Below are 24,545 nucleotides of genomic sequence, written 5' to 3' on the forward strand. Positions count from 1 at the left end.
CCTGACCAGGTTCCGTTTCATTACCCTTGCTTCCCAAGGATGCCGAGAACGTTTCTTGAATCTGTGAAGAATAACCTGCCTTTTTTTCTCCTTCAGCAGTCCCCCGGGATTGACTTTGGCACCTCGGTCCTGACAGAGACACCTCCCCATTTTCAAAACAAGCTGACATGCTCCTCGATGTGGTATTAATATGCAGTGTTGCCGCTGTATCTAATGCTTACTTGGTGTCGTTAACCAAATGCTCTTTATGATTTATAATTCTTCTATTTCCGGGCAGTTTGACCGCCCTCCCAATGTTTCCTATATATGCTGCTAATTTGATTTAATTTCTCCTTTTATTTAGTCTGTGATTTTGTTGTTGATTTTTTCTCCCTGCCCATTGTTTACATCAGTTTTTAATTTTTTTGTATTTTCCATGTGATCTCCTCCACTTTCCTTTCAACCAATCATGTGCGTGCGTATCATGTGACTTTGTCATGTGGCTTGCATGGTGGTGATGATGTCGTCCACGCTGGTGAACAGAAGGTAAAGCTCTTTGTTCTGATTAGTGAAATAAATCTGGGACCACAGCCTTGCGCGTAGGGCCCACTCATTTCTTCCTGTTTCAGATTTCCTAAGCGAAGCCATTTGAGAGATTTCCTCTTGTTCTCAATGCACATCCAGAATTCATCATCCTTCACAGCCCTGACATGACAATCTGATACCATGACAGGCTTCAGTTTAATATTTTGCTCCACGAAATCTGGCCGTACAAACTGCTATCCACAGTAAAATCACTTTAGCTACAGCAGTTTGCACACTTGAATTTTTCCCAGATAGTTCATCAGAATTGATGCCCAGAAAGCAATGTTGCAAATGAGCTTTATAGGACTGTTGCTTAACTTTGGCCAGGAGTTCTAAAAACCACAGTTGCTCTAAAATGCCACAGCTCCATGAAAACCTAACCTTGAACACACCACCAAGAGAAATGTGTCGATACCAAAGGTTGTGTTTGCTTGAAACCAAAAAAGAGTGTTTCATAAAATTCATGCAGATTGAGAACTTTCTGAAATGAGAGATCTGAGAATTTGGAATGAGACCAGTTTGGCCGTGATGGCCGAGGCATCACTTTCAAGTGGGCCTCCCCCCTGGACAGGAGGGAAGAAAGATCAAAGCAAAACTCACCTGACAGTTACCGTGACTGGGTATCTCCCCGTGATCGAGAAGCACACGATTGACCCTTGCGGCAAAGGAAATGAAATTACAGCCTAATGAAGCACACAGGAGTGACAAAATAATTAGTTAATACTGTGACTGTCACAACCTTGGGAAACATTTCTCACTTCTGTAAAGAGAAAAGGCAGCCTCTGCTCACAGCTTTCCCCGGTAAAATCAGACACCCGTTCAAACCTGCCCTGGGAGTCACAGGCGTTCCGTTGTCTCCTCGCTGGAAAATTTTTGCTTATTTCACAACCTGAGACACGCACGGGCCGCACTGATCACGGAAGCGAAACTAACCGCAGTAACCCCGCAGGGCGCCCGTGCATGCGGGGGTCCCCGGCGACCTCGCTCCTCTGAGAGCTGATTGGGCGACATCCACAAGTACAAAACCATCCGCCGCTCGCCTCGCATGTGCTCCGTCCCTGGTCCGCGCGCGTCCGTGCTCCCCACGTGCGTGAGCCCTGTATGTGCCGCCCTCACCCTCCACGTTGACTGCCTCTGAGGACGTCCCCTCTCCCGGCATGGCTACCCTGCCCCCAAGTTAGTCCCATTTACAACCAGACTCCTGGACACCGTTTTCGACGGGAAGCATCCTCGTTTCCAAAAAGGAGATGTTTACCGTTTCCATGAAGGGAGTGGGGGGTGATGTCCCCAAAGCAGGGAACCTCTGTTGTGTTAACCTCCCTTAAAAAATTATCTTCATCTGTGAGTGTTAGGGCAGAGGAAAGAACCCCGGGCCCGAGCCGACGATTGTCTGTAACTCCAAATTCCACCCAAAGCATGTGATTCTATTATTTCCCTGAGGGAGACAGGCGCCTTTCAGAAGCTGAAGTGACTGCTCAGAGGCTGATGTTCTGGGGGTAAGGCTTGGACCTTCTCCCTGAAATCGGAGGTGTGAGCAGATGTTAGGTTGAGACTCGTTAGTTTCTTCTTTAAACCCGAGTTTGGTTATTTCTGTGCAGTGCCGTGATTCAGAATGAAGCCCGAGGCGGAAGCTAATTCACACTTCTGGGAAAAGGTCTCTTCCAGACAGTAAGCAAGAAATGTTTGAAGATGTTTCCCCAGGGTTTCCCTAGAAACACACCTTAGCCGTGATCTTGGCCATCAGTAAAAAAAAATGTGGCCAGTACTGAAAAATCACGGAGAGCCTGTGGCATTCCAAAGTATGGTCACCCTCCTCCATCAAACCACCCCTCTCCTGCCGTTTGCAGGGGACAGGCAGAGGACTGTCACTCAGATGTGCAGCAAGCAGCAGGAAATGGTCTTTAATAATAAAGTCGAAGGGAATGGGGAAGCTGGAGCAAGTGAAATTTACAAGGAAGACAAACAAAGCTTAAGGAAGGTTTCTCTGGTTGTCAGGAAGGTTTCCAGGGGAGTTGGGCCTGGAGGGGGGTTTTTCAATCGAGCAGTGGGTCGGTTGTATACCCACATTTGATGAATCCAGTGTTCCGTGTCCACTCCCCCTGTCCCCCCGCAAATTGCCTAGGATGCATTTAACATGTGCTGGGTGTTCCATGCATCCTCAATTTCTGTCCATGGTATTCACTGAACCAGAAGGAGAAGGGAGGTGAACAGAGACATTGAGCACCAAACCAGGACCACTTGGGTCCTGAGCCCACAGAGCTCTGCTCGCAGGGATTCACGACAGGGACACTCAGGCACCTGGCCCAGGGGCACAGGAGTGGGTTTGCTGGACAAGAAAATTTGAGCCTCTCCACCAATGCCAAAGTTCATTTTCTAAATATCACAACATTGCGTCACTGCTGGGTCAGTTCCTCCAATGACTCCGTCAGCTACCGAGGACTCTGCATAAATGGGACCCCCTCGACCCCAGCATGTGTGTGATGAGATGCCCCTGCATGCCCCCCCATGTCAGTGTGCTGCATGTCTGAGCATGGACCCCTCCCCTCCACCGTTTATAATGATCTTTTTTTCTTTAGCTACTGACACTGACTCGTACTAGGAAATGCTGATTCTGCTGAACTAAACTCTTTAACACCCACTCTTCCTTCTTAGATTGAAAACATCACTAACCACCCCTTCCACCCACTCTTTTATTTTTTTACAGCTGTGTGTCTGGATTGCCACGGTCTCGGGCAGGTCGACATAGACTTTGCACTGGGGGTTCTGCTCTAATTGCCTTTATTCCGAAGGATGTCCTGCCCTGGTGGTGACCAGGCTAGGGAGCTAGCATGAAGGGGCCAAGTCAGTGATGTGTACCAGCCCAAATCCCCTGGACAGGGGTCGGGAGCCTCCAAAAGCACCCATTTCCCTCAGGTTTACCCATACGGGAGCTGAAACGTCCCAGGAGCCTCCTACTTCTGAATAATGAATCTGACATCCATGAAGTAGTGTTGGAGGTGTGCCTGAGCCCCTCCTGTGGCCTGGGAGGCAGGAGCCCAATTATAATTGTTGGTGATAGCAGTTATTTTTGTCCTAACTTCCTCAGCCTGGATCAGCCCCATAACCACAAACTATACCTTTGTGGTCACAGTGTCTTTTTAGGATGATGAAACAAAGATAATTGATCAATTAATCTGTTGATGTTTTCATGACACCCACAAGAAGGGAATTGGTATTTTTGTGGTCCGGTCTGTCAGAGTTCATTTGTTGCTGTTTCATTTGTACTCAGAACTGCCATGCCTCCCCCTCCACCTCCCATCACAGACTCACATTCATAATTCCTGATGAGAAAAGTGATGCTGGAAAGAGTGTGTGGACTGGATGCCTCCGTGAGCTTGGTCTCGGAGAGTGAAGCATCCTCTCTCCATAGAAGCGAGGAACCTGGCTGTGCCCATACCTGCCCGTTCTGTATCCCAGAGTTCCCCGGAGCCAGGGACCAGGGTGGCAAAGAGTCAGGTCACACTAGCACAGCAGATCCTTAACAATAAAGAGAAAAGAGCTCGGGAGAAAAAGAACACTTTACTCCATACGCCTGATTTGGGGGAGACAAAAACAGACACTAGAGACAAATTGCTGCCAGTCCACGTACTGTGGGCTGCTTTTTTGGGAAAACCACCTCAGAATAGAATAGCCAGGTCAGCTGCCAAAGGCGCATCGGAGAGATTCTGAGAGTCCAGGAGTGTGTGCTGCATAGATCACGTTCGTTCGTTTGATGTCTAGGGCTGAGAGATTGATCTCAGGAAGGAGAATTAATGGATTAATAACTAAATTCTTATTCCCTGAGGTCATTTGCTGATCCTCTGAGGACCAGTCAAACTTCTCACCTCTTGACGTAATTTTGAATGTTTCTGGATTGGAAAAATCAAATAGGCTTCATATTAGAACAACTAAATCTTACCTTTGGACTTTTTTGAACAAATAAGAAAAAGAGCATACACAAGATTCAAATTGCTTGCGAGAAATAATAAACAGGAACAGGCGTTAGGATAAACAAAAGGAAAAGTATCTTTAATGCCAGAAAATCCTATTAGAGATTCTATGAAGGCTGTACATCCATCATTGGCTTCCACTCAGATGCCTGAAACTCTGTGTGGGTCCTGATGGGAGAGAAACCAAAGTGTGTGAAGACAAAACCCAGGTCTGGCCCGTCTGAGGAAGGCCCATTGGCCCCTCAGCATTTCAATCAGAACATGCAACGCTTGGTACTTGGGCTTTTTGAGTGAGAAGCAGAATAGTGTTTTCCTTCCAAGATGCGCAGCTGCTGTCCAAACACCCTGGGCTTGCTGGAATTTTTGTTGTGGAATCCAAGCCATCCAGCACTCATTTTCTGATCCCAGGGCTTCTGCTGACGAGGGAAAAGACATGAAACTGACTCCGATTTTAGGGCTCAGTAGCACAATAATTATAAAGAAGAACCTGCAATCTGCATGGCCAGAAATACGCATTTCAATTACGGTTTCTAAGGGGAACTTACAGGACCTGTCTATGATGGTTTTGACTGTATGTGGTCTCTCTGGTACAGTCTTCTTCTTTTTTTTTTTTTTTTTCCCTTGCATACACGATTTACATTCTTCTGGAAGATACCAGAACTGCCCGCTATTTCATATCTGTTATTGACAAGGTTTATTTTTACAAATACCGCTGTTTTAGTCTTTACATAAAATATTTGGGGGGAAAATTTGACTCATAGCTGACGTTAAACTCAGAGGGTATAATTAACCCCAGGGGTTTTCTTGGAGCAACCTGCCGATTGCTGCTAAATCGCAAACCAACATTTACAAATAATTACAATATTGGTTTTGCTGAAATTACCCATAATGATTTCAATCAGAGCAGCCATCTCAGAACAGAGTGCACATGGGGACCCTCTAAATAATTTCCTCCCCTAATGTGTTCAATAAAGCAGCCAGTCCCCTGAATGCCAGGCCCATTTCTTTTGGCGTCAGCCCCTCCCTCCTCAGGCATGACTGGAACATTCTTTTTGCAGAGAGAGCTTAGGATATCGTTTCTTTAACCCCATTGGCTGCAGTAAACATTTGAATGTGAATAAGACAAATGATTAAACAAGGATTGTTCTTTCCACATCTTTATGTACTTACAGCAAGTTACATAGTCATGAAGTTGGTCAGAATCTCTGTGATGTTAGTTGAATGCAATCTTCCTTTAGAAATCGTCATAGGGAGGGCTAGGTTTTTGCATGAGGGCCCCACCATTTTCGAAAGAATAGATCATAACTAAAGCTTTCCATTTGGTAAACAAAACCTTGTCTTAATTACCTTGGAAACTCTTGACATTTCATGGCCTACCTGGTACCTAATAGGTACTGAATATACATTTGTTAAATAAATTATATTTAAAGCACTGTACATGATATGATTTTTATAAAGCACTCTAAATTCTATGAGAAAGTAATCCATATCAGAGTTGCATGGTAGTCACTTGGATAAAATGATAGCAAATTATAGTATTGTGATTCTTGGGAATGGTGGAACTGTGTTCTGTGGTCTAATTTTTAGTGGTTTCTCTGTGATTCCCACTGTATTTTTTCTGAAACAAATCCAAAGATAAGAGAATCCCATTATCGGGGCTGTTGGTTTCCACGGGGATTCCTTGGCGAGATTTTTGTCCGTATGTCTTTGAAGACCCTTTGGGTCTCTTTTCAAAGACAGGCCTTTTTGAGATAAATTTTTAAGGATTATTTAAAAAAAAAAAAGAAAAGGGGGGCAACTCTGTGCCTGAGAGATATGGAATTGTTGATCCTGGGGTGCAGCTCCCTAAAATGGGCTCAGCGCCCTGTATTTGCTGTTTTGTCCTTTACAGTGTCATGAAAATAGCCAGGGTGTCCTCGATGGTTCATCCTAGCATAGTGGCTGTCATGGTGTCACGGTGATGTCAGAGCAAGAAGCCCTAGGGAGTATCTGGCATTTTGCAAATGTGGAGACTGAGGCAGTGACCTGGCCAAGGCCACAGATGCTCTGGGCCCCACTATGGCATCCTTAGCATTTAGTTCTAAAGGGATCTTCACAAACATCAGAGAGACTGCCTCTTCTCAATAGACGCTCCCCCCAAAGCAGAGTTCAGTGTTTCATGGCATTGATGCAGCCTTTGAAACCCATACTGCTCAAATCTGAGAGGAAATAGTAAGGAAGGTGCAGGGCAGAGTGGCCAGCAAAATAATCTCCATTTCCCTTCCCAGGAAGCCTTGGAGGAAAGACTAGATCCTTGCCTGGTGAGTGCGTTGGAAGAGCCATTGAAGCCTCTTCCTTCCCTCCTCCTTAAGGCAAAGTGACCATTAATTACAGAATCAATGTTGCAGGTCTGAATAGAGAAATTTATAATGATTAACATAAGTCTTCATTCAGCCCAGGGTCACCAACATCCCGTTTCGCCTGGGACTACGGCTTTTTCCAGGATAAAGGACTCGCAGTGCCAATGCCTGGAAAGTCCCAGGCTAACAGGATGAGGTGGGCACCCTAATTCAGTGAGAGAATAGAGTCTTTAAAGTTCTTCTGTGTCTCCTCTTCCCTTGTTCAGCATTGGTGAATTGACTCAGACATCCTTCCATCCTGTAAAAAATACTCCCCTGTGAGTTCCCTTTTAGCACTGGATATTTCTGATGGTATAAGACAAAACTGAATTATTGTCCAAGCCTCAGAATGATCCAAAAGAATGTGAAAAGCATTCACACCTTGACATTATTGAAACCAAATCTCTAAGTATTTTCCCCTGAATAATTAGTGCTAGTTGCTAGGCAGTGGCGTGAAAACAGGACAAATCTTTGCCTGGTGCTCATTTATGTTTTTATTTTCATTTTTCTTTTTCCTGAATTACCAATTGAAGAAAAAGGAATAATAAGGGCATCTTTTTCCAAATACATCATCCCTCAGACGTTAAGATCGCCCGTCCTTTCTGTTGGCACTTTCACGTGTCCCCATTACTTGTACAAGTGCACACAGATCACCTTGCGAGCTTGTTAACTGAACTTTCGGGTGGTGTGCGTGCTGCTGGCCCAGGCTGAGTAGCAGGGCTCGCCTGAGCTTTGTCTGTCTGGTTCTTTGTCTCAAAGAGGAAATAAGCATGCTTGGCCATTGAGGTCCCCAGAGTAGCTGAGAAAGGAGGATGTGCTGGCCTGACTTGGCCAGCAGCTTTCTCATAAATGGCCAAAGGTACACTTGTGAGTGGTGAGGTCCGAAGCCCGGTGACAAGCCTTCCCTGGCACTTCTGTCCCTTGTCTGTGATTCTATCTTCCAGAGAACAAACCAGGACCGCCCAGCCAGAAGCTCACTGTCTTATAGGCTCGCCAGATCTGTCCGAGGTCATGAAATGGATGCAGCGATGATTCCCACAGGAAGTGCAGGGTTCCCGAGTGTCTTAAATCTTCACTTTAACCTTTTATAACAGACGGTTTCTCATCTCATTGCTTTCGACATATACTAATGACCTAGTTTCTCTTAAAGTAAATCAGCATCTTACTGCAGATCCATCCCAACCCTGGTAGTTTGTCACATACAAGTTCATCTTTCTTCTTGACCTTGGGTTCACAGTGCTACTGCGAAAAAAGAGAAACATCGACTTTTTTTTTTTTCTGTTGAGAAATGCTGAAGACTTATTCCCCCCTCTCTCCTCTCACAAATAGAAAGACTTTAATGATCGTCCCATTAATACAAGGTACCAAGGATTACCACTCAGGCTGTTGACCCCATAAATGCAGGATACTTACAGGACACTTGCTGTGACAAATCGCACTTTATTTAATCATGATTGGAAGCTTTTTTTTTTTTTTTGATGAACCTAAGTCATAAAATTTAATTCGTGCAAAGCTGATCACAAGAATGCAGCATCATTCCACCTCCGTTAGGGACCAGACACCCCTGGGAGGAATCATATATCCAGGGGAAAAAACTGGGCTGCTTTGAAAATTTATTTTATGGATGTAAGTTTTCTCCTTAAATGATTACATTTTCCCATATTTCAGGCTGTTCCTTGAAATGTTTCAGGTTCATAAAAGTTAAGTCTGCAGTTGTAAGCACAGCTAGGAAAAAGTGCAAGCACCAGTGAGGGACAGAAAAAATGCTTCTCTCTAAAATGGTGAAAGGACTGGGATATAATGGGACAGTAGCTTTCCCCAAAGGCTGAGTCTGAGGCATCTAACTGGAATTCGAAGTTTCACACTTACTGCTCATTAACCATTTGAATTTTGGAGAAAGCAAGAAAAGAGTCCAGCCCCACCCCATCACTACATCCCCTTCTGATGGACTGGATTTCCATTTTGTGGACCAAAATGTCATGCACCTTAACTGGCTGTTTCAGGGGAACCCAGCGCACCTAAGCTCGAAGGGCAGATGGGAGAGGATGGAAACTCTATTAAGGTGAACCTGATCAAGCAGGATGACGGCGGCTCCCCCATCAGACACTACCTGGTCAAGTACCGAGCGGTGAGTGGCCTCCTTCTTCCATCTTCACCCGCGCCCGCATCCTTGACTCCCACGTTGTTGGGGCAACAACATGCAAAGCCCGGAGGGGTCGGGGGCAGCCTGTGTCTGGATGGTGGCTCGTGGGCCCTGGTCAGGGTTTTAAATTCCAAGACAGACCTCCAGCTGTTGGGTCTTGTCCACACTGGGACTGGTTTGAAAACCACTGAAATGATTTCGGTGGTGACCACACTCATAACCATGACTGCTTTTGCTGCTGCTTGACTTTTTTCTGCAAAGTTATCCAGCCACTCCCCAGGATTTTTTGCAAATAATATACTGATAGCTAATCATCACGCTTTGATAAAGTATGTATTAGGGCCAGGTGCAGTGACCACGTGCAGTTTCTCTCTCCAAGAACCCTATGAGGTTGTTTTGATGGTTGTCACTTTACAGAGGAATTAAGTGCGGCTTGGGCAGTCCTACAACCCGACTCCTACAGCCAGGCAGCCAGGGTTTGCAGCCAGGTCTGCCCGACTGAAGAGACGGGGGTCTCAGCCCCCAGTCCTGACTGCCTCAGATCCTAAACCAGCTCCTACCCTCACCCGCACCCCGACCCCACTAATGCCTGTGCACCCCACCTGAGCTGCTGTAATCCTGCTAACAGTGAGCTTGGCCCAAAGCCTTTTCTTCCTGGCTTGCTCTCCACCCATCTAAGATTTCTTTCATTCCACCCTTCATCCCCAAACCCCAGATTGAGAATCAGGCTCTCCTTTTGGGGTTTTAGAAGGACACTTGGTCATTGCCAACCACGATCAGCTGCTGAGAGGTTTAGAGGCAGTGTCTGAGCATTGGAAATAGCCTTTTGCTGGGGTTTCCTGCCAGGAGAAAATAATGAACCAGGGAGCAAGTCTTCTTTCTTCCAATAGCTCCCAAGAATTGTCTTACTCCCTCTCTGCCTTGTGCTCAGCCCCCACTGAAGTGCTTACCTGGTTAGGCTGACTGAGAGTGGGTACCGCACAGATCCCTGAAGACACACTTCTCCTGCTTCATTGTGAGGCCAGGCATGGGAGGAGGAGCCTCAGTTGACTTCCCGAAGGCCCGGAGGCACCACTGTCTGAGAGATCCCTGTGGCTTCCTCACTGTGGAGTAGAAGGCGCGGGCCAACTGGGCAGGTGTCCCCAGCAGAACCCACTGGAAGTGGACAGTATGGTGGGGTGGGATGCCTTTGGCCACTGTCACCCTGATGTGGCCCGGACAGACGTGGCATCCCGTTCCAGCTTCAGCACTTAGCAGCATGTGACCTGAATAGGTCACCCAATCTTCCAAAATCTCCATTTCTCCATCAGTAAAATGGGGATAGCTTATCACGTTGTTGCAAAGATTAGTTAAAACATAGACAAAGAACCTGAAATGTGCCTGACACTTGGAAAATTCTATACCTGGTAACTAGTAATCACTGCTGAGATGCAGGCATGGACTGGAAACATCTCCTGTACAGGGCACCCCAGATATCAGTGTTCCAGGAGAGACATCGTGGCTGTGCCTTAAAAAGACAACTGGGGCAAAACACTGAGATAGGTTAGCGTTTGACACCCCTAACCATCCTCTCTTTTGCCTCAAAATCTTAACGTTTGTGAAATATTACTATTTTTATATGATATTAATTTGTATTATGTAACATAATGTTTGCTTTATAGTCTGGCTGTCTCTCTTGTAATGATATTTACCAAGGAAAGAAGACTTTCAGAGAAAGAGGAGAAAAAGCAAACAGCTGAACTTCTTTGTTTTACATTAAAACGGGGCACATACTGACATGCACACAAGCTAACTTAAGAGCGTAGCCCAGCTTCCTGGTTAGACTCGAAGGAAATGAGCATCCGCTGCTGGTGTTTCCTGGCCCTGGTCACGGCCATAGCATGAGAGACAGCACATTCTAAAGGCATCTCTGGCTGGTACAAGTCGTCTTGCTGGGAAGACAGACGGCTGGCTTTCCTGTATGTAAGTCTTCGTCCAGCCTCAACCACGGGCTGGACCACCTGCCAGGTGGCGGTGCTAGCATGTCCTGCTCTCCTGAGGAGCAGCCCGTCCTTCGGCAGACATTCATCAAGCCCTCTCGTGGGTCTGGCATCCACCTCTCAGATGGCTTGTGAAAAGGCCAAAGATTGTGAAGAGGTGAGCCGTGAAATGGGGAAACCTTCTGAAGATTTCTCAGGAAGTCTTCAAACCTCCTTCCACAGCTGTTGTGTCAGGGAAATGGGCACAAAGGACTGCTTTATAAACTCCCAGAACAAACTCATTGGTGAATGTGAAGGTTAGAAATGAAAAGAACATTCGAGAATGGAGGGGACACCTAGAACTCCAGCTGTGTGCCTGAAATGATGCCCTGGGCAGTGCCCTGCTGAGCGGAGGGTACCGTTCCTTGTGGGCACTCGGAGCACCCCAGCCTTGGACCTGATGGCAGAACTCACCCCTAGAGCCTCCAGCTCCAGTCTTAGAGACCAGGTTATACTGCATGGAGTAGAAAAATCCAGTTCAGAGCAACAGATGTGTGTTGAGCTCCCAATTATGAAAGGAAAGGTCACAGCTTTGGGCCCAGGTCCACTTGGCCCCAGCTTGACGGCCTGTGTGGCTTTGGGAGGTCACCTGACCTCTCTCTCCCTTCCCTGTCATCAGCTTATTGTAGGCATACAGTAAGAAAATGCGCAGAAAGCCTTTAGTACAGTGCCTGGCACGCAGTGGGTGCTCAAAAAAATGATAGTTTTTATTTTTAATAAAAGTGGAATCTATGCAGTGGCTCCATGTTGGGGAGATGAGTCACTCCCGAGTGTGAGCAACATTCTGAAACAGGACAAGAAACATAGCGATCTGATTACTCTGCTGGGTCATCCTTAGCATGTGTGCCTGGCATTCCAGAGTGTAGCGTGGGTCCCTGCATGCCTTCATGGTGATGGACAGGGCACTGAAGGCCAGCCACACCACACTGGCAATCTGTATTTGCAAACACGCAAGGTTTAACCTCCTGACCTGATCATTTACCTTCTGGCTTTTCAGGCTGGTGAAGAATAAAGACCACTTCCTATAGTTGGTTTTTATTCTTGTTTGGCACCAGTAGTTGCTGACTCCCTTACATTCCTCCTGTCGGCTGGTCTCACCGGCTTCTGCATCTAATGCTTTCTGGGGTCTTGTATCTTTCCTGCCGATTTCTCCCAGAAGCTGTCCTCCGAGTGGAAACCAGAGATCAGGCTCCCATCTGGCAGTGACCACGTCATGCTCAAGTCCCTGGACTGGAATGCCGAGTATGAGGTCTACGTGGTGGCTGAGAACCAGCAGGGAAAGTCCAAGGCGGCTCACTTTGTGTTCAGGACCTCGGCCCAGCCCACAGCCATCCCAGGTAAGACGCCTCTGCTTCCTGTGAGTCTCCCGCTTTGAATTAATGCACCAGTGCCGCACCTCCTAATGTGCCTGAACAGCCCCTGACAACTCGCTTGCTTACGGCCATCCTCATGATTGGTTGCCCATGCGAAGCTTAGTTTTGCTTTGTACCTAGCTGTGCAGTAGGTTGAGATGGGCTGGACCCCCAGCAAGGCTTGGCCAAGCATCCTGGGCAAAGGTCCTGTGTCATTCAGCTTCGGAGGACTGATGGTAAGCCAGTCCGTGGGACCCCTCAGATGGGAAAAGCCCTGACTCCAGCCAAGCTTTGGATGCTGATTGAGGAAGGATCCTTTCCTGAGACCTTATCTGCTATCTACCGTTTCATCCAAGGACCACATGACTTTTTAAACCCTGTCTTTCTGACCCTTGCTCACCTGCCCAACCGTGGTCCAAATCTTCTCTGTGGAGACCCCAAGAGAAGGAACAGATGGTGCCCAGTTAGTTAAAAATCCTCTCTACCAAGGGCCTCTCAGCTGAAACAAAGATTAAATTGAGCCACTTGAAGCAGAACAAGTGGAGAAAGGAGACGCTGGAAAACCCCATCCGTGAAAGGCAGTCCCGTCTGCCGGAGGCCCTGATGGGAGCAGTTCTCCTGGGAGATGCAGATCTGTCTCTAGGGATCCGGGACCAGCTCAGGTGTGGGAATAAAGTGAGAGTTCTGCTTTGTGGCCCAGCTGCCTTGCTGCTGACTGGCAGTCTCCTCATTGACCAGATCCCTCAGAGCAGAAAGAGATCTTCATCATCCCTCTGTGCTTTTCCGGACCAACCAGATGCTAACCACAGGCAGGAGGGTGGGCATAGAACATACAGCTGAAGCCTATTGGAAGGGGCCCCATAAACTCTCTGCCGGGTCCAGGTGTGGTGGAAGGATGTTCCCGTCTCCCAGTGGCCTTGGTCTGGCCCCCATCGTGCCTGTCCCTTCTAGAATAACGCCCTGGCTCTCGGCTCAGTGGTCGCGATTGCTTCTCCCAGCGGGAGAGAGGCCAGGAAGGATGTGGGCTGCTGTGACCCAAGGCCGTGTGTGTGGAAGTGGATTGGTTGGGCAGAAACAAAATAAGATCAATGTGTGGTTCCCAGTGGTTGGCTGTGCATAAGTGTGTGTGTCTGAGACGTGGCGGGGCCCCAGGGATTTGGGGGCCATAGATCAAAAACTTCCATTGGTTCTGCCCGCTGCATGGGCAGGGAGGGCCCTCAGCACAGGCTGGGGTGGGCAGGTCTCTGCAGGCAGTGGTCACCTGGTCAGTGATTAAGCCAAGGCACCTGGATGTGGCTGCGAGAAATGCTCTCCTCACTGCTTCACAGGCTGTCCACATGGAGGTGGCCCTGTCTGTCCTCTGCCCCTTCTTTCTCTGCGTTCTTGGGTCAGTTTTTGCCTGAAATCAACAGTCTGATGTGTGTCCAGATGTGCTCGGCCTTTGTGGGGCCCTTAAGAGCCAGGGGAGTGAGAAGCCTGAGTGAGTCCTTTGCAGCGAGACAGATTCCTCCGGGCACGTGTTTCCGCGGGTACGACTCCGCAGGCGGTGATTCAGACAGGCTGCGTTCACAGGCCGGGTACCGCCAGCAGCGTCAGCACTCGGGTGGGAGAAGCTGGGGCCACCAGGTGTCAGATACAGACATTCTGGGAAGACCAGTCCCCCGAAGTCCTGCCCGCGGGAGCTGTCAGAATCCTTCTGGTTAACCTCCCAGGCGCCCAGTTCACAGAGAAGGTTGGTGGGGTTGCTCACCTCGCCCCCGGGGGCTCCTGGCTCTGCTGCACGGGTCTTAGTAGGAGGTTGCTTGGATGAACTTTGGGGACTTTTCCAGCCGTTGTGTCGGGACCTGCGGTTGAAACCTCTGAGTTATAGGATGTACGTTCATGGTGGAATTCTGTGGTTCAGCGGGTGGCAGAAGGCGAGGGGCAGAGAACTAGGTTTTCTTTAGCAGCTATGGGTGGGGAGACTCAGATTGGAAGAGGCTGAATTCTTGCTAAAAAGGTGGCCCCCACCCCCGTGCACAGTGATCAGATGCATCTCTACCCTGACGTGTAAAAAACTCTAGAGAATAGAAAGCTGTGTGCGGGCAGGCTCCTCGGCTGTGTCTTAGAACCTCCCCTTGTCAGAGGTGACACTTCCCTGATCAGACTCTTGTATTTCACCCTGAAGCCTTCCGTTCTCTCACTTTAATTTCATTTGCTCGCTGACCCCTAACCCCTGAACTCACCCTGCTGCGCTGCCTCTGGCCTTGCTGAGCTTCGGACCTGGCCTGCTGGTAACATTACCGCACTGAACTCTCCCCTAACCTTTGTCAGTTTAATTTACAAAGTCGAATTAACCTTTGATTCTGGAGTTTTCTATATTTGACCTAATTTTTTTTCTTTTTATCTATTTTTTTTTCTCTGTTTCTGTCTCTTTCTTCTCTTTCCTCCTCCCCTCTCCTCCCCTCCCCGTGTCTGTCGTCACACACATCACGTTGGACGTCACTGGGACATCCCCACTGCCATATTTGTTTTTAAACCTTCTCTCTGGGGACCCATTGCTTGGTGCCTGCAGCAACCCTGGGAGGCTCCACCGTGTCCGCCACCTTTGCCTCATTGCTTTTCTCTGCAGTGACTCTTCTCTTGCTCTGTTAGGAACTTGAAAACACACACACAAAAATTTAAATTTGCTTAAAAGCCCCGTTCCCATGAGAATGGTCAGTGCCCCCTTTGGCATACTCGTTCAGGACCTCCACGGCCACACTGCCAAGCTCCCTGTGGAAGAGGAAGCTTTGGCAATTGGAAAAAGCTGGACCTCCAGACTTATTGCCATTCAGATACTTTTGTGCCATTTCATAAGGAGTTTGCCCCCTTTTTCATGGTAGTGCAAAAATGTTCGGGGGCTCTTTTCTTTAAATGCTATGTAAAACACACACACGAATGCACTAGGTTTTCAGAAGAGTTTCTGCACAGCTGCTACTTGCTTGCATTTTTGGTTCTTACCTGAAAATGATGTGGCAGAGAAAGAGTTCTAAGTACCCTCTAAAGCCTGTATCAGATTGTTAAAATCACCACATGCCCCAGTTCTAACCCCCTGCTCCTCCTCTGCCCTCAATAAGTAGTTGGCTTTGCCTGCACTGAAGTGCCTGTGGTAAGATCGCTGTGATTCACTGGAGCTTTTTGCTGACTTGATGGGCAGAGTCAGCCACCCTGTTGCCCATGCAGCAGAAGAAATTGGATTCACTAGGTATTTCTTGGGGCCGAGCAGACCTTCTGGGAGGCACTTTGGTCCTAGGTAGCACCCTACGCTGGCTCTGTGAACAGGGCCCACCTAGGATGTGCCCCACACCTGTGGGCTCTGGCAGGTGCGTGTCTCCCAGACAGGGTGATCCCTGCTGCCCTGCTAGAGCTCAGCCACAGACCTCGTGTCTTGGTGGATGTGGTCCAGCGGTGACACATTATTGCATAAGCATCAGTCCCCCAGGTGGAAAGCATCCGCTGTGAGCCTGGCGTGAGTCTCACCCTTCCCGACACGTGCTCAGCTGAGTGGAAGGCGGGGCCCACCCGGAGTGCCGATCAGTTAGAACTTGGCCTTTCATATTTCTCCAGTACCCCAAGCCCCCTGCTGGCTTGTGGCTTAGTAACATTTTTAAAACTGGTGTCTGGGCTCAGTGGCAGCGTGTGTGCCTAGCATGCACAAGGTCCTAGGTTCTATCCCCAGTACCTCCATTTAAAAAAAAAAAAAAAAAACTAGTAATAAATGAATAACCTAATTACCTCCTCCCCTGCCAAAAAAAATTAAAATTAATTCTTGAAAAAAAAACTGATGAAAGCCAGCTGATCCCCTGCTGTTGGGGATGCACCTCCCCATGTGCCCAGGAGAGAAAGCGGGGTGCATTTGTCAAAGTCCTGCCTGGAGACTCTCGGGTGACTCGCGCTCAGTGGTGTCAGTGTGTGCGCTTGGGGGACCTTCTGCTGAATAAAAACTCCCTCCCTCCATCGTGGTCACATATCATTCCACTTACCTCATCTCTGAGCATCTCCACGGAAATTTGGTTTTCATCATTTTCCAGTTTCTTTGTTTTTTGGTTCTGTTGTTTTTTTAATGTTCCAAGACTAGCCTTTCCCCTTTGGGAATCCAAATGAGCCTCTGGTCTGCGGGGCAGAGCTGCCCCTGTCAGTGGGCACAGGCCCGTGCCCCCAGCGCTGGCAGTTTAGCGAGTCACCTGCAGACGCCGGAGGCTACACACTAGCCAGCAGTTCAGCTGGGCAGTGCCTCTCACCCCAGCCCCGTCGGGCTCCAGCCCCACCGGCCTCCAGCCCCACCACGAACCTCTCCCCCGAGGTCCCTGACCTCCCTTCACGCCAGGGCAGCAGAAGCAGGCACAGTCCTTAGGCGCAAGGCAGAGCAATGAGAAGCATCACGTGGTGCCTCCGGGCTTGGCGTGAGAATCCCAGTAACCTACGGAGGCCCAGGGAGGGGGAGACGGATCCTCATGCAGGTGGCCCATCACTGTCCCCCTGGCCGCCAGCATGCTCTTGATATCATCTTGGGCGGAAGTCACATATTCACCCTGGTCCCCGTCCCATACGTGAGAGCCAGTGTCCGAGTTTCAAAGGGACTCCGTGGAGATCGGAGGCCTGGCATCCATGACCCTGTCCCCTCAGCACGTGGTGCCCAGGCAGACCTCAGCTGAAGCAATTTGGAGTCATTGCATTGGGTCCCTTCAGACTGGCCCATGGTTCATCAGGGGTGCCCTTCAGGAGACAGCGTTAGGACACACCCACTCCCACCAGACACTGAGTTCTCGTGTGGCTGCAGCGCCCAGCTCCGCCAGGACCCCCTTAGACAGGCCCCTCAAGAGGGACCGATCACCGCCCAGCCCAGCCGCCGGGCCCCCGCGCCCTGGCTTCGTGCTGCCCGTGCTCCACCCGCCACAGGGCTTCTCTGCTTATTTCTAGAATATTTATACGGCAGGTTTGGATCATGTTTTTCTACTAATAAGGATGCTAACGTTGTTGTGTAGATAATCAGTGAGGCCTTTATGAAGTTTACACCTTTGCATTATTAAACGAAATAACAGTTCATGTGAACTCACCAGCGTGTTTGGATTTTATTTAGTAGCTGTGTATCCTGCAAAGCACCTCCTTTCCGTCCACTTCACGTGTACCTGGCTTACCCCGATTGCCCCAGAGAGCCGTGTACATTGCACCCCAAACTGGGGAGCCTGCTGGGTGGACTTCTGGCCAAAGGAACCGCTTTCCTCTCCTTTTCAGGAGCAAAGTGGTTTTCTGAGCTCTCCTAAGAGCTGTGGTGGGTCTCTGCCTCCTTGGACTTTCCCCAGCGGGAAAGTGCCTTTGCAGAGCTGGGAGATGGTCACCTTGGGGTCAGGGGCGCACTCTGGGCCACCAGATACACAACTCTGCTGCAGGTTCTTCGACTTTCACAGCTCCCTCTGCGCCTTTCTAACAGGCTGCACAGAGTGACCTGGTGCTAGTGATGCAGGAAAACGGATGTGGGGCGTGAGGATGGCCATATCCCAGGCTTCGGTTGAGCCCCGGGGATGTGCCCCACCAAGTGTGGGTCCTTGCCTTTGCGCAGAAAAGAATTCAAGAGCGAGCCACAGTTGAGTAAAGGCGGATTTATCTAGAAATACATCAACAGGCAAGTGAAAGGCCACGAGGTGTGGGGGTTGGGTGCTCAGATTAGAGTAAAAGTAGGCACACACTCCATAGACAGAGTGCGGGCCATCTCCGAAGAGGGAGAGAGAGGAGGCAGCGGCCACGAGGCACCATGTTGCCAGTTTTTATGGGCTCAGTGGCTTCATATGCTAGTAAGTGGAAGGACCAGTCTAACTAGCCTGGGGAAGGGGCTGGGACTCCCAGGACGTTGGCCATTTCCCACTCTTTGACCTTTTGTGGCCAGCCTTGGGACTGCCATGGCACCTGTGGGCATGTTATTCACCATGCTACTATATTACAATGGGTGTATAATGAAGCTCAAGGTCTACTAGAAGTCAAATCTCCCACCATCTTGAGCCTCAAGGCCTCCTGGGGGCTGAATCTTTCTCCATTCTGATGTTAATTGCTGTGTTATTCCTTGAACGGCTGTGCCCTGCCCCCTTCCTGTCTCAGTAGAATCTAAGGGAAGGTTCTCACTGGCAAACCCTATTCTGTTTATAATCACAGTTAGTTGGAGTCCTCCTGAAAGCCCTGAGCTAGCTGTCTGTTCAGCAGATTCCAGGAAGGAACCAGCAGATGTGTAAGGGGTCCATGAGTGAATCAGAACCTCAGCTTAGTGGTTGCAAGAGTCGGAGGATGGAGAGGGCACTTCTGCCCTGACATCCCATGGCACAGGGCTTCCGGCCGTCCGGTCATCTGTGAAGTGTGAGACCATCTTCCCATTTTGAAGCTTTTAAGTGCCTTACATGTAGGCACATGTAGGTCTAAGTCTTGGGCAAGCCAGGTCCTTGATCAGTGCCAGCCCCTCTCAGGCCAGGAGCCACAGCAGATGGGCGGCCCCAGCTGTACAGGCTCCCAGGTCAGGGCAGCTCTAAGCCTGGAGGAACTGCACCCAAGAAGCACTCTGTGTGCAGGTGTGCAGACGGGGTAGCCAAGGGAGGGTGGGAAGAAGGGCGTGCCAAGAGAGGCCCAGAAGGTGTTTTCTTTTTCCTTCTGTAAAGCGTTAAGCAAGATGCTGGAGGCACCTTTGTCTTTCTGGTCTCCTGGACTATGCAGTTCTGCAGCAGCCCCCGAGAGGGAGTGAGTGTTGGCTTGACTTGGATACTCGTTTGCATCCGGCTGTTCCCCTTATGGGCAGTTTCTTGTAAAAGCGACACATGCCCTTTCTCCAGCCTGAGGGGCACCTCACTTCCTCTCCAAGTCTAGACTCTTACTGGTGAACTGGGTGGTCCTTTTTCCCTTGGGGATAAGTCTTTGCTTTCTCTCCAGCCATCAGGGATGTCAGTTAGGCCCAGGCCACCAGGTGAGACTACATGGCTCATCCTTGGGTGGTGAGTCATGGGAACAGCCATTACTCATTGTAACGTAGGGATGAGAAAACCGAGAAGCAGTGTTCCTCAGACTCTGGGGTGTCTAAGACTCACTGGGGTGCTCCAAATCCTGAGCCTGAGCCTCACCCCCAGAGATTCTGACTCAGTGGAACTGGGGAGCTTCAGGATCTGAATCTTGACAAAGCGCCCTAGGAATTTTGCTGCAGGTGGAAAAACATTGCACTGAAAGATATTTATTCTTCAACTAAAGGTAAAATCACAAGAATCTGTGAACACAGATGGCGCCTACCAAGTGTGTTAATCTTGCAGGAAAAAATCCTTCTCAGTGCACACTGTGAAGGAGATGGATGTGAGGGACTCTGTACCGTGTGCTGGGGACTGTAGGATGTCTAATGACAGGCTCGTAGAGTTGAAGAGGTCTTGAAGGCATCCTCTATCCCGGCCAAGGGATTTTGCAGCCTCAGCTCGAATGCCTCCAGCAACAGGGAGCCCATCTGCCAAGGCAGCTCACGCCACGTTAGAACAGCTCTGTTAGTTCTCTCCCATGGGAGCTGAAATTTACCTCCTACCCCCATTATTTCCATCCGGTGGTGACACTGAATAAGCCCACTTCCTCCTTCCAATGACACACCTTGAAATATTTGGAGACAGTATTCTCATCTCCAGGCTAAACACTGTCCATTTGTTCGGCAAATATTCTTTGAACGCTTCGTGTAAGTTGGGTTGTCCTACACGCTGGGGAGACAGGAGACAGACAAGGTACCTGCTAGGATAGCTCAGAGGGCGGGGCAGCCAGGTAAAAAGCATGGAAATGCACAGAAATGGTAAGAAAAGAATAAAACAGGGTAATGTGGTAGATACTGGGTAGGGATGCTGGAGCAGGTAAGAGGTCAGGGCAAGGGAGGGAGGAACCTCTCCAAGAAGATGACATTTGAGCTGATCCTGCAGGACCACAAAGAGCCACCCGTGAAGTGATGGGAATGGAGTGTCCCAGGCAAGGGATCAGCAGGGCATTAAGGCAGGAATGAGCTGGGTGTGTTCAGCAGATAGAAAGAAGGCCCATCTGGCTGGGGTGGAGGGCAGGGATGTGGGGGCCATGAGTTAGGATGGTCAGATGGATGGGAGATTCCACAGCACATGTAGGGCCTTTTAGACCAGGGGGAAAGTGTTTGAATTTTATATCAAATGAGGGGGAAGACCACTGCCCTACTTTCTGTTCTATATCATTGTCAGTCTTCCCGCACCCCCTGCTCCTTCCCTGAACATGCTCGTGCTGTCGGCCTCAGCCTTCAGGACAGGGCAGCCCTCATGGAGAGCTTTGTGGTGGTTTATCTTTCTTCTTTAGGGACATGATTAGTCCCCTAAAACCATATTTATGTATAAATCTCAGGATGTGGACTTAGTGCCATTGAGTCCAAAAATACAGACATTCTCCCCCCACACGGATACCTTAGGCTCCTCCTTTAGGAGGCGGACACCTGGCACCTATTGAGTAGAGATGCCAGGAGACCACCAGGACTTCCAGCCCAACGTCATGGGTTGGAGAGGAGGCCCAAGGCCGTATTTCCTCCCTGTTCAGGGAAACAGCTTTGGGATTCTGAAGGCCAGGAAAGCCTGCATTTCTTTCCTTGCTTTTTTGTGTGGAATGCGTAAGTACTGTGGGGAAATAGGGTGGACGGTGAGCTGCTGGGGAGAAGACCTCAGGGCCTGTGGCTAGTTTCCTGCTGCCAAAGCCCGAGACAAAGTGGCCAGAGCCGGGTCCTCTGAGCATGGTGGTCCTCTGAGCACCTGTAAAAGTTTGCCCGTTTTTACAGGTGAGGAAATGGAAGTATGGGTGAGACTCCGTGCCAGTCTCAGACCTTCCTAGGGAGCAGACTGGGTCTTCAGTGTGGGGTTGAAAGGGACCAGCCGGAGAGCCTGAGGAGGGGGACTGGGAAGCAAGACCAAGGTCCGAAAGGAGCCAAAAATATTTGAGATCCAGGAAGGCTCCTTGAGCGCATGCCCAGCTGTGCCCTGGGTGCCAGGAATTAGGTTGTGAATGGTCATCTCTTAAGTGCTGGCTGGTGGCCTGTACCCTGAACTGAAGTTAGAAATAAAAGCCATCAGAACGGGACAGCTGTTGAAGGAGCCCGCCGTGCCTGAGCAGGGCCCCTGGGACACACAGAGGGTCCCCCAGGAACGCAGACCACATGGAGAAAGACTGTGTGGCCCATCTCTGACGCCTTGGGTTACGTGTTCCTTTCATTGTCTGGCATGTGATGTGGCCCGCAGTCCCCTGGGCCTGGCCTAGGTTCAACAAAGGCACAGTGAGACCCAGGTTGTGTTGGCCACGGTTCCTGCCTCCAGTCAACAGAGCTGGGTGATCCCAGTGGGTCTGGAGGACACAGGAAGCTTCAGACAAGGTCTGGTGGTGAGACCAGACCTTGGGCAAGCCAAGTCCCTGCCCCTTCTGGAACCCTGTGCCTCCAGAAGCTCCCCGTGGGTCCTTGCTTCCCACAGCACACCCTGTCCTCTCCCAGATGCTGGTGGGAATCACCAAGCGGTCAATGGGGCCACCGTGGAGTCCTAGCTCCAATCACGAGAGGGCACTATGGAGCCGAGCCTGGGGTCCTTCTGTGATCCCGTCAATAGCCCAGGGCTCTGGGGAGTTCTAGACGAACACCAGGGAGTCAGAACAGGGGTGCGGAGTGCTGGTTCAGAGTGAGAATGTGTGTCCGTCTATGGTGGGCACTTGTCCTGTGTGAGCGAGCCTGTCGTGCGGGTGTGATCTCTGGGTGAATCTGCTGCTTTTCCTGGAGTCTGATCCAAGCGTGCCTGGCTCCCAGATGGTGAGTATTCCCAGACCTTCCACCTGGCTCACCAGCCTGGGGAGGCCTCCATGTCTCCAGAGTAAACGGGCTTCATTAGTCTTCCTGGTGCAGGGAAGGATGTGGTCCATGGTCAGGGTCCTCTGGAGCCGTTCCTGAAGAGGGGAGAGGAAGTGCAGAGGTGGCCTGGGCGTCTTCTTGTGTCTGATGTCACCACCAGCCCAAAGGAAGCCCTGGGAACCCTCTGCTGCCCCATCTGGGACCCTGTCCCTGACAGCTCACAGGGCTCACGGGGAGACCAGTTGGGTGGGTCTAGGGCAGGCTCAGACATTGAGAGCAGTGATGGAGACACAGCTCCCAGTCTCCTCTGGGCGCTGACTTGTGGGTGCTTCATGCCCCATCCCCTGGTCTGTGAGATGAGGCTGCCATCCCTCCCTCTTGAAGATAGAAAGAGACCCTGTTTGAACAGCTGGGGCCCAGGTCTACATCTCAGTGTACTAACCATCAGCCATCCCTCTCTCCCTCCCACCCAAGCCAACGGCAGCCCCACCTCCGGCCTGAGCACCGGCGCCATCGTGGGCATCCTTGTTGTCACCTTCGTCCTGCTCCTAGTGGCTGTGGACGTCACCTGCTACTTCCTGAACAAGTGTGGCCTGCTCATGTGCATCGCCGTCAACCTGTGCGGAAAAGCGGGGCCCGGAGCCAAGGGCAAGGACATGGAGGAGGGCAAAGCCGCCTTCTCGTGAGTGCAGACCCGCCCACCCCTGCTGAGTGCTGGGCTCTGCCCAGCCTGGGGCCCCGCCACGGAGGCACCTCAGCTTCCCCACTGGACACCCCAGGGGAGCAAAGCATTAGAGAGATGTTTCTCATTGCGTAATCTTGGGCCCAGCCCCACATCTAGAATCTCATAGAAGTTTGAGAATCCCTGCATAGGTCAGAAGGAGGGGAATTGTCAGAGCTAAGCTGGAGGGGTCAGCATTTGAGAGACACACTTGCCTTGCTGTCATTCATGCAGCGCATTCAGCAAATCTATGAAGCAGCCACTCCTAGCAAGGCACCACCCCCAGGCACTCGGGTACCGCAGTCAACAGAACAGATAAAAATGCCCGTCCTCCTGGAGCTGTCCATCCGGACAGAGACGCTGGAGAAACAGATCCTGAGCCAAACAGCAGGAACCTTCAAAGGCTGTCACTGGGTGGGGCTGAGCTGGAGCGAGGCAAGAGAAGACTGAGCAAGGAAATAAGTTGTTAGCATCACCACGTGCCAGGCACTGTCTATACATATACATATACGTACATCATACACTTATACATGCATGAACTTACATGTGCACATACAGTAAGTACTTACATATCTGTATACTTATACATCATATACTTAAACATGCATGTACTTATGTGTGTATATGCATGTACATACATGCATGTGCTTACATACACATATACCTACTTAAATATACATAAACATAGAATGTCTACGTGTACATACATGCATCATATTCATGTATGTGCTTCTATGTGCATATACTTGTATGTACATATGTCCGTATGTGGTATACATGTACATACTTACAGATACATGTGCATCGCACATATACATACTTATTTATGTATTATTGACATACATATACATATACATGTACATACCTACATATGCATATCCTTATACGTGTATGTACTTATATGTGCATATACTTAACACATGTACATACTTACACATACATATGCTTATACTTGCATGCACTTACATGTGTGCAAATACAGACGACTTGAGCGCTGATCTGTGCCAGGCGCGGTGCTAAGTGCTCTACGTTAATCGTCTCAGTTAATGTTCGTAACAGCTAGGTGAGGTAGACTATAATTTGCCCGTTTTTACAGGTGAGGAAATGGAAGTATGGGTGGGCAAGTCAGATGTGCAGGGTCATACAGCTGGCAAGATTAGGGGCCGAGATGCAGCACCTGGGTCTGGCTCTGGACCCCGCTTCAGCCTCGGGACGGGCGCAGGTGCCTGAGCTGTAGCTGGCGTCCCTGGGAGCCCCCTCCCCCGGCTCCCCGGGATGGAACCAGCAGAGCTCTCTCCACAGGAAAGATGAATCCAAGGAGCCCATCGTGGAGGTGCGAACTGAGGAGGAGCGGACCCCAAACCACGACGGAGGGAAACACACAGAGCCCAACGAGACCACGCCGCTGACGGAGCCCGAGTACGTGGCGGGGCGGGGCAGGGCTGGCACCGCCTCAGCTGAGCCCCACACCCACCGCACCACCCTGCCCACTCCTCCAGGCCTCCAGCCCACAGCTCCCCGCCGAGCATCGCAGGCTGGGAT

General features: G+C 50.0%; 1 protein-coding gene across 15 annotated transcripts in view; it reads left to right on the plus strand.

Moving 5' to 3' along the window:
- The window catches only part of NCAM1 (neural cell adhesion molecule 1), a 297,496-nt gene that overhangs the window by 266,542 nt on the left and 6,409 nt on the right, over nucleotides 1-24,545 (plus strand). For 7 of the 15 annotated variants that reach the window (XM_031443713.2, XM_031443715.2, XM_064482051.1 and 4 more), the window contains 4 exons: nucleotides 8,914-9,038; nucleotides 12,231-12,408; nucleotides 22,757-22,964; nucleotides 24,306-24,422. In XM_031443713.2, the coding sequence (XP_031299573.1) occupies nucleotides 8,914-9,038; nucleotides 12,231-12,408; nucleotides 22,757-22,964; nucleotides 24,306-24,422 (628 nt within the window). Of the gene's footprint in view, nucleotides 1-8,913; nucleotides 9,039-12,227; nucleotides 12,409-14,977; nucleotides 17,622-22,756; nucleotides 22,965-24,305; nucleotides 24,423-24,545 lie in introns of those variants that run through there. The other 8 variants (XM_064482050.1, XM_031443706.2, XM_010983288.3 and 5 more) reach the window with 5 other exon arrangements.

This window comes from Camelus dromedarius, chromosome 34, assembly GCF_036321535.1.
Source record: "Camelus dromedarius isolate mCamDro1 chromosome 34, mCamDro1.pat, whole genome shotgun sequence".
In the NCBI taxonomy this organism is placed as follows: domain Eukaryota; kingdom Metazoa; phylum Chordata; class Mammalia; order Artiodactyla; family Camelidae; genus Camelus; species Camelus dromedarius.